Source organism: Melopsittacus undulatus, chromosome 12 (assembly GCF_012275295.1).
Source record: "Melopsittacus undulatus isolate bMelUnd1 chromosome 12, bMelUnd1.mat.Z, whole genome shotgun sequence".
NCBI lineage: Eukaryota > Metazoa > Chordata > Aves > Psittaciformes > Psittaculidae > Melopsittacus > Melopsittacus undulatus.
This window is the reverse complement of record NC_047538.1, coordinates 15,658,391-15,671,288: the sequence shown is the minus strand read 5'-3', so window position 1 is coordinate 15,671,288 and position 12,898 is coordinate 15,658,391. Positions and strand designations below refer to the sequence as shown.

The window sequence follows — 12,898 nt, the reverse complement described above, 5'->3', positions numbered from 1 at the left end:
ATGTGTAGTAGTCGGCCAATGTATTTAGCAGGCCTGTAGTAGGCCAATAAAGAGGTACCTTGGGTCATGCTGTGCGCTCTTGTAAATTTATCCCGAATTAACCCTGATTGGCATCCAGCTCCCCTGCTGTAGAGATACAGATGTGCACACTCTCCAACATCTGCTGTTTCATGAGGAGCTGTGCCATAAATCCATGAGCCCCAGTGACCTGGAGTCTGAGCTGAGGCTTTGGGGATGCTTTTGCTCCTGTGCCTCACGGTCAGGAAAGCTCACAGGACAGGTACCTGCAAGATGCAGGTGGCAGTGCTGCTGGTGGAAGGGCAAGCTCTGTCCTTGTGTTTTCACATAAAAACCCTGTCGGTGTTGCAGGAGGGTGTTCTCCCTGAGCAACACCGAGATACGGCCTTCAGTGCATATCCTTCTTGTGGCTCCCCTTTCCGTGCAAGTGGTTTGAATATCCTTGTCCAACAGGTTTCTTTGGGGCTTGTATTAATTCAGCTTCATCTTTTAAAATGCAAACTTGGGCATGGCAGAGCAAGCTCCTTCATCTGCCTTTACTTGCAGAGGAGAGCAGGGGAAGAAGATCAGAGCAGGCAGTGTGTCGCTGCAGTCCTGCAGGCAGCCTGGATGCAAGAGGAAAAACATAGCCATCAATTTCTAAATATCAGCAGAGATCCCCTGGAAATTATTTATTGCATCTGCTGTCGTATTTAATGATTTAACAATATACTAATAATCATAATATATTAACTTTGTGTAGTGATATACCAATCAATATAAAATAATGAACACATCTAATGGGTTTAATAGTATACAGATGTTTACCGCCGTTCTCCCCAAAGGTTTTCATACAGCTCCTCAAGGCCGTGCGCGGGCAGTTCCGACCCCAATCCCTGAGCAGCCGCAGTGCTATGGCTGTGCCGGCTGCTGGTGAGTGTGGGGTCACCGCAGGGAGCAATGTGGCCATTGATCAACCCTTTAAAGCGCCTATGAATCACCACAGTGGTGATTGTATGAAACGTACCTACTAACAACTGCTTAGCAATGTGAAGGTTAATCACGATGAAACATTTCCTTTGGTTTTCTTCTATCCTTCCACCCAGATCCAAACCACCAAAGATCCAAATGTGTATTAGGGACACTGGAGGCTGCAACCAGCATAGAAGGCAAAGGTGCTCAACCTCAGCCCACCAGAAGGACCGGGTGGGTCTGGCAGTGTGCACACACTCGTCTCTGTGTTCAGAGAGCACAAACATGCACTCTCTGCACTCGTGGGGGCCATGTGCACCCACTGCACAGAGCTGCAGACTGTGCGCACACACACACAGACCTGTGCGCAGACACGGTGTGCATACGCGCACACTGTGTGCACAGGCAACACACACACACCATGCACACACCATCGCCATGAGTGCACAGATAGTGGCTGTGCACACACACACCAGTGAGGCACACACGCCTTGAACACAAACTGTGCATAACACCCAGGCCACACACATTGATACAGATGCCATGTGTGCACACACATACACACATATAAATTGCATGCATGCGCCAGGCCCATGCTGACCATGCACATGGACACAGCTTGTGCACAGACCGCACTGAGCTATAGACCATGCACACACACAGTGTGCACATACTCGTTGTACACATGGCCGCGCACACACACACAGTGTGCACATACTCGTTGTACACATGGCCGCGCACACACACAGTGTGCACATACCCGTTGTACACATGGCCGCGCACACACACACAGTGTGCACATACCCGTTGTACACATGGCCGCGCACACACACACAGTGTGCACATACTCGTTGTACACATGGCCGCGCACACACACAGTGTGCACATACCCGTTGTACACATGGCCGCGCACACACACGCGTACACGCGCGCTTCCCCCCTCCCACCAGCTCCGGGGCCGCCCGCGCGCCCTCATCCGGGTGCGCGCTCGAGCGCCCCGCGCCCGCCGCCTCGACGGCGGGTCCCGCGCGTGCCCCGCGGCGGGGCGGGGCGGGCGCGCGCGCGGCGGGGATCGGCGTCTCGCGGGTGGATTGGTCTGGCCTGGCGGCGGGCGGGCGCGGGGCGGGCGGTGCTGGGCGCGGAGCAGTCGCGCCGCGGAGCGCCCGAGGAGCGGCACCGCCGCGGCGGAGCGGAGCCGAGCGGCTGCTCCTCGTACATGTGTGGGAATAATGGTTACCGAGGCGTGAGCCGCAGCGAGAGCGAGACAGCCGCCGCCGGGGGAAGCCCCTGCATGGGGCCGGGCTGGGGCTGCCTGCGGGGCTGAGCTTTCCCCCTCTCCCTCGTCGGATGCCGGCCGGAGCCGCCTGGGTCGCTTCTTTTGCTGGTTTCTTTTTTTATTCTTTTTTTATTCTTTTTTTCTCTCCTTTTTTTTTTTTTTGGTGTGTCCGTGGGCTTTTGCCCCCCCCCCCCCTCCCCCCGCTTGTTTTCGGCCCCGCCGCGGCCCCGCGGGTGATGGACCCGTAGCGCCGTCTGCGCGGCTCCTCCGGGGCTGACCGGGCGGCGGGGACGCGGCCCGCCAGGCGCGAACTTCGAGCCCTGGGTTCGGCCAGCCGGGGGGAAAGAAAAGAACAGGGGGAAAGAAAAGAAGGGGATAAAGAAAGGTGAAGAGACGCGCTGCTGCACGCCGCGGAGGAACGAAGGAGCAGCAGCGAGCGGCGGAGGACTGCGGCGGGGGCCGGCGGGACCCCCGGGGCACCTCCGGGCCGGGCGCCGCGTTGTGCCGCTGCGGGGGGGCCCCGAGCGGCTCCGCTCCTCGCCGCGCCCGCGGGGGCCGCCCGGTCTCACCCCGTGGATCGTCCCGCGGGGGCCCGGCTCGCCGGCGGGGCTCGCCATGGTCTGCGCGCTGCGGGGTAAGTACCGGCGGGGCGGGTGGGATCCCCGCGCTGTTTCCTCCATACCCGGAGCCCCGTTGCGTTGCGGGGCAGCGCTTTTCTGCCGGGCTGTGGGAGCCGGGGAGCTGGGCGGGTTCGCGGGCAGACGGGAGAAGGAAATCGCAGCGCTTTCCGCCGGTGCGATCGCTGGGTGCGTGCGGGGCTTTTTGTTTCTTGTGCTTTTTTCGGTGCAGCCAACGAGGTGGTTTGGTTTTTCCGGCCGCGCCGTTTGCTCGGTATCCCCCTCTCCTGCCCAGCCCCGGCTGCTTTCGGGGCCGGTTCATGTCCCTTTCTGCCGGGAGGGGAGGTGGGGAGGATGTTGGGGTGCGGCGGAGTGAAGCGCGGAGAGGCGGAAACCGGTCGTTACTCGTTGCCGGAGGCGAACCGAGGAGCTGTGCGTACGGAATTGTGGAGAAGGACTGTTCTGGGGGGAAACTGGGTGTGTGTGAATTAAATAACATAATAGAACAGAGCCGCAGCAGCGGGGAGCTGCCGGGATACGCTGCGCTCCCAAGCTGCTTTTTTTTCACCCCATTTCGCACATTCCTCCAGTGCGACCGCATCCCGCTTCCCGCCCCCACTTCCAGGAGGGGATACACACACAAAACTAATAGCGATTGAACCACTGCCTCCGTCAGGGGACCGAGAGAGGGGCCAGGGCGAGACACCCCCCCTCTCCGGTACCCAGGTGCCCCCGAGCCGTGCGGACTCGGTTTCCCCCCCGCTGACCGCCGCCCGTCAGTGCTCCTCTTCGGCAGAACGAGGCGGTTCGGCTCCTTGGGGTGCTCTCTGGGCAGGCGGAGCTGTACCGGGGCTGCCGGGCGAGGACAGCGTTAGGTCCGGCATTGCTGGCGATCAGAACCGGTGACAAACTCCCAGATCTGTAGCCGGCGATTTAACCCCTTCGAAGCCGACCCGAGACCCTTCTGCGCACAAAGAAATACCAACTCTGAACATGGTTTTCGTGCGTTGTTTTCTCCGTGTGTCTTTTGGCTTGAGAGCTGCCCCGTCCTCCTCCCATCCTGGCAGATGGTGCTGGAGGCGCTGCTGCTGTGCCCCTCTGCCCAGCTCCAGAGAAAAATTAATCCAATTAAGAAACTAAACCTTGTGTGTTTAAAGTGACAAATTTGAAAGGAGAAAGGGAGAATGAAGGCGCATTTCCAGATCACTGGTTAGCCAAAGGTGGTTTGGAAGAAGAGCTCAGGAATAAGGGGAAGGCAAGAGGGACCTTTTTAAATGGCAAAGGCTTCTGTGTCTCTCTGGAATTTAAACCGGTTTTTAGGCTTGTAAAATCTTCTTGAAGTTGCGCATTTATCTCGGGAGGCTGCTCGCGAGCTAATCTTCTCAAGGCATGTCCTGATTTTTTTGTAACATTGTAGTATCTGAGGTCCTTTTAACCTAATTCTGTAACAGAGATAATTTCTTGTTATGTAAGTTACTGTTCTAAATGATTGCTTTGGGTCTTGGAGATCGTCCTTAACCGCTCTCCCCTGTGCCGCCGAAACTGGAATTATTTACTTCGTTATCGATTCTTGACAGAAAGCCTCGCTCAGCTGGGAAAGGCTGCTGAGGTATTACAGGAAAACAGTCTCCCCATTCTTCTTTCTAGAGAGTTAAATCTCTGGTCATCCCTGATCAGAGGTTTATGTTTATGTATAAATCCGATTTTCCCCACATACAGACTTACAAGGGCGAGCTGCTTGATTTATACACACAGCATTAACTTCCTACAAGTGGCAGACTTGTAAAGCTCTTCAAGAATTTTCTTCTTTGCTGAACACGGTTCTCTCAAACTGCCCTGTGCTAAAGCCAAAAGGCACTAGCTCGGACTGCCGGATCCTCTTTTCCAGAGGAGATTAATGGTATAGAGCAAGCAGGCAGCGTTTTATGTAGCTGGATACTGAGTTTTTGCTGGTACAGAGTGATTTTAAATTGGAAGGTGGGTTATTCTGAGTGAAACCTAAAGCCTTGTTTATCGGAGAGTGGCACTCTGTTCTCATAAATAAATGTAGGAGCAAAATACATCCTAGTATTACTCTGTCAGGACACGCAGTCGTGTTGGACCTTTTGGCCTGGGCTGGGTGAATCGAATAGTGGTGTCACAAGTAGCTCTTGCCTTAAGTTAAAGAAGGGATTGGAGTGTGCTTCAAATTCCAGTGATAAACTACAGATATTTAGCAGTAGTTGGTATTTATTTTGCAAGAATGATGCAATTTAAAGTGTTAACTTTTGGTAAGAGGTGCAGATACCAGTGTTTGCTGTTGTTGCTTTTCAAACCAAGAGCTGTTGAGATGTTTAGTGGTGAGATGTTGATAAAAGTGGCAATGAAGAGGGCTGCATTCTTCAGTGAGCCCCTGTGCTGCATTGCTTTGGGAAAGCACAGATGTGTATGTCATTTTCTGCCTTAAATCTTTTATTTCTTCTTTTTTCCTTGGCTCCCAGCATCCTTGTGTCAAGTGACCCATAATAGCTAGGGGTTGTGCTGTCTGGGTACACTTGAATATGAAGCAGTCTTTTGAAGGCCATTATGGAAGATGTAGGCAAGTCAAATTATTTGTATCATTGGAATAGGAAATGTAACCTGGTTAATTTTAATGACTTGATGAATTTGCAAGATCTGAAGTCAGGCAGGTATAAGAGCGCGTTGCTCCTTGCTTAATAGCATGTTTGAGCAAAGACTGGCATTCTGCATCAGAAATGGAAATTTTAGGGTTTCTTGCAGCCTTTTATTCTTTTGAATAAGATGGAAATTCTGCACTAGGTAAAGAAACATATGGGTTTACCAGAAATTATTTCCTACACTGATCAATTACCAGGAGATGTAATGAGAAATACACTCCTTAGGGAGAGGAAGGAGGGATTGCCATTACATAATATCCCCTGGGAGAATTTCTGTATCCTGTAATGAGGTTGGTGATGGAGCATTTGGGGAAAATGCCTATGGATAGGAATTTATTCTTCAGATTTCCATAAGGAAAACATATTACTGAAAAATAGGCTTGTTAAAAGTAGTACTGATATGTTAGTAGGTGGGTGCTTTGCCTTTACACACATTTCTTTTGTTCTCATAACTACTATGTAAGAGATTAGGTAACCATAAGATTAAAACATCTGCAAAATGAGAGATGCTCCTGAATAAATTCCCTTACTTATTTAACACCAAGGGTAAACCATTAAGGGTTTATGTTCTGTTCTAGGCTGTGTTAAATCATTTCTGTTTCTGTATTAAAAATAGGTCCTAAGGACAAGGAAATCTCTAGTCTTAATGATGTAAACACAAACGACCTTATCCTCATGCTGGTGCAAATAAAATACGTAGAAATGCATATATGTGATACTGTGGATTCAGTAAAACTTGGTAGCTGGATACGTGTTTTCAGAGTTCTTGTAATATCCGAAGGATTGCTTAGGAGCTGTCAGGTGGAGAAGAAAGCACTTTAAAATGAGTTAAATACCCTTAACTTATTTAGTAGCAGTTGCTTTAAACAGGAAAACAATTCATCCCCACACACCTGCCCTTCACCACGTTTCACACTCAGAGCCCAATGGTGAGCACGGAGCTGCTCAGGCACAGAGGTGTTAAAACCAACAGAGGAAAAGGTGAACAGCCTTAACACCTCTGTCACTGCTGGGGAATTTGCCTAATTGGAGCTGCTGCTTTAAAACCCTCGGTGACTCGGATAATTCTTGTCCAGCTTTTGTCCCCTGAGTTAGGGATGGGTGGGTTTCTCTGAACATGGCCCTGGGGCAGGTTCCAGCAGCCGAGGTGGTGCAGGGACCCCAGAGGGAGGCTCTGGAGAGGGAGCCAGGTCTGCACCGCTCTCTTCATGGGGAAGTTGGAGGTGCAGTGGCTATTCTCAAGTCCTGGCCTTGATTTCAGTGTTTCATTGATAATATTTCATAGTATTCCGTGTGCCACCTCGTGGCTGCGGGCGCACATTGCAGCCCGGGGGGTGCCTTCGCCCCGTTTTGGGGTGGTCTTGGTGGTTTTGCTTTGTGTCAGTTACCTGTTCTGCTTCACCTAACAGTGACTCAGTTGGAAATACAAGCCAGAGTGGTGCCCACTCGCTGCTGACCACTGTGTGGCTTTCAAAGTTTGTGGTAGGGTTTGGCTTTCCAAAAAGGGGGAAAATGGTGGTAGATTTAAGTACTGAGAGTGGAATCGGTGATCTTTCTGTGCCCTGTAGAAATGGTTGCCATCAAGGGAACTGAAAACTGAGACTGATACTGGTGGAAGGGCTTGACTGTAGATGGTGACACCAGGGTGGTCATCTTCCCTGCTGCCCCAGCCCCTTACCCTGCCAGAGCTTTACAAACAGGGATCCCTGCATTAACCCCCTCACAGGTGGGATTTAGCACAAGAGCATCTCTCAAGGTAGCTAACTTCATTTCAGACTGTAAGAATGGCAACCTGTGATTGCTGGTTCTTCTAAACTTAAACTAGGATGGTGCTGTTGACATGGGTGTAGAAAAATAGGCTCTCCAGAACATCCATCTGTACCTTATATGGCTGCATTGAAGGGGTGAATGATTAAAAAAAGTGTATTCTTTAATACTATAAAAATAAACCTTGCTTTCTGGTGGGTGGTAGGAGAAGTGTTAGAGTTTACATGAGGGCAGCATTTCAAGGTGGCTGTTTGTGCTGTTACCAAAGATATTTCTAGCTTGCTTACAAAATGAGATTTTTTAGAAATACTTTTAATTTTGAAAGCACTCAGCCTGGCTTCTTGTGGAAAAAATGTTGCCATGGAAGATAGCTACAGGCTTTTTAATACTGAGTCAACGCAAGCTGGGTATGTTGTTTGCAATAATGTTGTTGTCAGGGGTAAAAAACATCTGTACGTGGATGCTGTTTCTGCAGTAACTGCTGTACCAAAGAGGAATCAGGGACATAATGGGTATACATTTGGGGGATTTTTTTTCCCATGGATTAATCAGCAATAGAAAGAAAGCCTTTTGGCTATTAAGATACCTGCAAGTAGATCCTTACTCCAGAACTGTAGGTTATGAAGTTATAGTCTGCCTTCAAAATGGTTGGAAATCTGTCATAAATATCTCCTTACCACATACCTCCTATCTCCCTGGATGATTGGCTCTCTAGCAAAGCCTTCCGTAGAGGGTGTACTGTAATCCTTTTACGTTACTACTTCAGTGCAGATTACACAGCAAGAAATAATTAGGAGATTAATTTTCACCTGTCACTGCCAATAATAGATAACCTTGATACAGTGACAGGGCGAGGAATTTGGGGAGCGGAGAAGCTGTTAACCCTGTAGTGATTGCTGCAGGGAGCAGCCAGAAAATGGTTGCCAGAACATGACCTCCCTGCTCGCTGTCAGCGAGGGGAGAGACGTGTTCATCCTCCCCCTTCCCCATCTCCTGCGGATGCCGTGCCTCTTCCCACAGCCTGCACTGTGGAATCCGCTCTGTGCTGCAGTGGGGCCACACGCGCCTCGTGCTAATCAGCCTCGAGCAGGCGTCAGAGACCTTTGTAGCCTCATCTTTTAATTCAGATGCAGTTCTGTTGCTTTTCATGCTTTCCATTCCCAACCTGACTGGTGTTCCTAGTCTGCGAGGGAAAGGAGCAAACTAATGAAGATGGCTTCATTAGGCAGAGCGCGGTTTAGCCTTTGCTTCTCTCCAGCAAATGCAGCTGAAAAAACATCCCACAAGTAACTGTGCTTTTGGTCTTCAGAGAGGGCAAAGCTGAGGTGCTTCTGCCTCCCTTTCAAAACTAATTACTAGCTTGCATCAGGTGAGCCGAAAACCATAGCTTGTGCCCTAAGACAGGGAAGAAAGCCCCCACCCTTCCCCTTCCACTTCTCTTGTAGTTCTTGCTTTTGTGCCTAAGTTGAAATCTACAATCTGTTGAAAACGTAATAGGAAACCAGCCTACAGAAAATGCCATTATTCATATCATCGTGAGCTCATTTATTTTATCTGCAATAGTAATGATAAGACAGACTGCTTGGCAATGCTGATAAGCTGAGAAATATCTTAGAGCTATTTGTAAAAGTTAAAGCAGATCTTGGTACTGAGAGATAGGGAAACTGATGAGCCTTTGGGCAATCTGCAGAGCTGAAAGCTAATAAAGATTTTAATGGCAAGGCCTCATTAGGATTAGGGGGAAGATCTATTATCTGGGATTTGCACAACACAAACACTGGGGCAACTTTAATTTTTGCTGCTTTGTTCACTAAATAGTATTGCTGAATGTGAAGCCTTTTAGCTCTGATCTGGATCTCTTCGTACTTTCAAGGAGCCATCACTGCTGTTGGTTGAGGAAAGATGGAAGGGCACTTTGTGTGGGAATGCATTTGCCACGCGTGAGAAGTGCCAGACCCCATCATGTTCAGGGGCCAGTCACTTTCTGGAGGTGCAGAAATACAATTGTTTGCAGGTGCCCGGGTGGGAGGGTTTTCAGTATCATCATTTTTCCTGTTGTGAATGGCATTTCTAATCTTTGGGCCCTGAAGAACATCTTTAGACAGAAATTAACATATTGCTGTTGTGCTGGTTCTTCTGATGGTGAGACTGAAATACTATTCCTGGACAGCTTGTCTGCCCATTCAGCCTCATGTTGTACTGCTAACTCCCAGTTCCACAGTGATGGCTTTTTTGTTAGTTGTGATACCCACATGGATAAGACTGTTTTGGCAGAGGAGCTGTCTGCACTGCCACCAGAGCTGGTATGGTAGGAGTATGTGCCATGGGTGAGATGATCAAATGGCTTGGTAATTAAACAGCAGGATTGAGTTAGCACTGTGTGTTTGCTTGTGCCTGTGATGTACAGGACATTCACTTTCTGAGGACCCTCAGTGTGTGTGCCAACACCTATCTCATGGGCTTAGTGGCTTTATTCCTCATGTTCAACAAAGTATATAAGGTGCATGTAAGCTGCTGAAAAAGCATTAGCTTATCCAGGGCTTAGAGATGTATTTAATACTTTTTCTCCCAAGGACCATCCAAACTTACTTTTGTGGTTGAACTGAATTGGGAAGCAGGAGAAGCCATGCTGGAACATTTTTTGGTTTGCTTTTGAAGACCAAGCATGTTGTAACCTGATTCTGCTAACCTGCAGTTTAAACCACTTTTACACACAGCCAATGAGATCTAGTTGAAACTTTAATGCAGATTAAGGGGTTTGGTAGGTGATATCCATGCTGGCTGTGAAAACCACGTGTGTGACTACATGTGTGTTTGGGAGCTGTCTCGTTTCTTCCTTGTGTGGAGCACCGATGAGTACAGGAGTCTCAGCTTCTCCCTGTTCTCATGGCACAGACCAACTCCTCTCCTGCTGGATCAGATAACCCTAGTTGTAACTACAGGAAGTATTGCTTCCATAGAAGAGTGATGTTTGGAAACCATGTTCTTGTATTTTCAGTTATCTTGAATGTGACATAGCAGCCAAAAACCAAAAGGGAGCTCAGCACCATGAGCCACAGGGAGGCTTATTCCAGACAATAGTTTGGGTTCTGCTGGTTTAAACTAGAGCCTACAGTAGACAGGGTAATGATAGATTTAACTCCAAGTATTTCATCTTCCATGTGCTTAAGGTACTTGCTTTGTGGAGACAGATGGGCAGGCTGGCTGCACCCACTGCCCGGGACATAAAACACATTCCTTCAAGCAGGCTGGTGTCAGTTCATTGCAGTTTGTTGGTAACAACTCACAGTTTATGTCAGCAAACCAGTGTGGCCTCCTAAAGAACTAGCACGGTTTGCACGTAACATGTTGCTCCAGCAGGGCTGCCGTTTGAGAAGTTTCTAATACTTATGTTTGATATGAATGAAACTTTTTGTTTTGTCTGTAGACCGCAACGGAACTGGAGCTGACTCGTATCAGGAGTGCCTTGATAACAAGCAAGGTATGAGATCAAGTCTCTCCAACATGGGCACTTGGGACTGATTTAGCTTTATTTCTTGCAGCTGAATTGGTTGCTGTCTCTGTGTCTCTCGCTTTGTCTCCCCTTTTTACTTTCTTTTTTTTCCCCCTCCACTGTCTCCAAGCCAATTCACTGTTAACAGCTCCATGTCAGCTAACCTGTTAGCTCAGGGTCTCATTACACGTTTGTAATAAGGCTTCTCATTTTTACCATCCCCAAACCCTCTCTTATTCAGGGAGGAAGTGGGAAGGTTGTAAAATAAAAGTAGCATGTGCTCTTGCTTGCAGCTATCTTCTTCCTTGAGCTTTAGTTGCACAGCCAAGCAGAAAAACGTATTGAAGTAAAAGTTGAGTTCAGGGAAGGCACGTGCTAGGCTGGGTTACCTTAATGCCAGACATGCTGTGAGGATTTGTGTGCTGTGCTGACATGCTGGCCCAGACTTGTCCAGTCTGCTGTCTTCTGTGGCAAAGTCGATGAGAGCTGGAAAAGTCCCTTGTGTCTTACAAGGGAGTGATGATGGTGAAGGAGGGACCTGTTATCCTTTCACTGTAAACATGGAAAGAAGAAGAGTCAGTAGAAATGAAAATTGTAGAAGTGTCTCTGAAACAGGACCCAAAGGCAAGGTTATTGATTTTGTACTTAGAGAAAGGGTTGGTGTATTATGTTCTCTTCAGATGTCCTCTCTCAGAACTGCAATCAGAAGTGCTACTCCATCGCTGTAGCTGTGAAGTGAGTGTTGAACCTTCTGGTAATCAGGGAGAACAAGCACTCTTCAGTCCAGAATTTCATTCACTATAAGCTACAGCAGAGAGAGAAGAGGAAATACTTATCCTGACCAGGTTATAGGCATCAGTTACATGTCAGTTTTCACTCTGCTGTTGACCCAGATCTGTAACAGTACCTAAAAGGATAATTTGCTGAAATTTTGACTCTTCTTGCACAATTTAGTGAAGTAGTACCAAGAAACACACACAAAAAAAAACCTATCCCAATTTTGGTGCTTGGTTGGGTTTAATTTTCCACTGGTGTCTTTGCTTTCAGTATCCATCAATCAATGTTATATGTGCTTCAAGTCAAAGCTGCTGTGAAGTGCATCCCCCTGCTGTCATTGGGTTTTGGGGAGGGTTGCTTGGGAGGGGGGTGGTTGTTTCTTGTGTTTAGTTTTGTTTTCCTCCTCTCAAAAAAACCCAAAAGGTTCATTGTCTCTCTGGTGACCTTTCTGCTCATCTTTTTTCACTACTTCCCTCTGCTGATTGTGGTAAATACCTAATCATTGCTAAGCTTTTATTTCAGAAGTTACAACTGGAAGAATAATGTGGAAGAACTGTAATCAATAATGGCTTTTATTATTAGATTAACTTTAAAAGTCTTCTATAGCAATGTAATTCAAGATGCTCCTTTGATAGTTTGTTCTTGGGAAGAAGGTTTTTTTCCAGTGACGTTTTTCTGGTTGTTGGGGAGGGATGGGGAGTTGTTGCATTTGACATTTTGTAGAAAGCAACTGAGTTTTAGGTTTAAAAACACTGAGTATTATCACCTTTTGAAACCAATTGAGTCCCTGAGATGCACCAGTTACCCTGGGTTATCCAGCAGGTGGTTTTAAAGGGCATTATATCCATCACTTTCATTTGTCTTTCAGTACCCCAGATATATCCTATAGTGTGTTTTGTTGATGGGTTTCTTCTACTTCATTGTTAACATGTGAACAAGCTGTATCACTGTAAGTGCTTTCAATCCAGTCTGAATTGGATCTGGTTTGGGTAATTTACCGTGTCCATGCTACGTGTTAAAGCAACAACCTTTAAGAACACAGAGGTTTAAAGGTGAAAATATACACAGTAACTTGTAGTCAGTCTCTTACTGTCCAATTCACCTTACATTTTGTGAGTGTGCAGCAGAGCTGAATCCACCATTTGCAGCAATTTACGGAATATAAAATACACAGCTGCCAGTGGACCCATTTTTCTGGTTGCTTTCAGTTATCTTCAAAACAAAACACCACCAATGGCTGGAAGTAGCAGTTGCTCTTTAAAAGTATTAAATCTTCAAGCTATGTGAAATGCAATTGCCATGGCTTCTTTTTGTAACAGCATGCTTGTCTCTTAGAAATTAT

At 47.9% G+C, this 12,898-nt stretch overlaps 1 protein-coding gene across 20 annotated transcripts in view; it reads left to right on the top strand.

Moving 5' to 3' along the window:
* The window catches only part of FBRSL1 (fibrosin like 1), a 531,403-nt gene that overhangs the window by 421,360 nt on the left and 97,145 nt on the right, over positions 1–12,898 (top strand). For 15 of the 20 annotated variants that reach the window (XM_031047810.2, XM_031047801.2, XM_031047809.2 and 12 more), the window contains one exon: positions 10,714–10,767. The exons of the other annotated variants lie outside the window; for them this stretch is intronic. In XM_031047810.2, the coding sequence (XP_030903670.2) occupies positions 10,714–10,767 (54 nt within the window). The remainder of the gene's footprint in view (positions 1–10,713; positions 10,768–12,898) is intronic. 20 annotated transcript variants of the gene reach the window in all.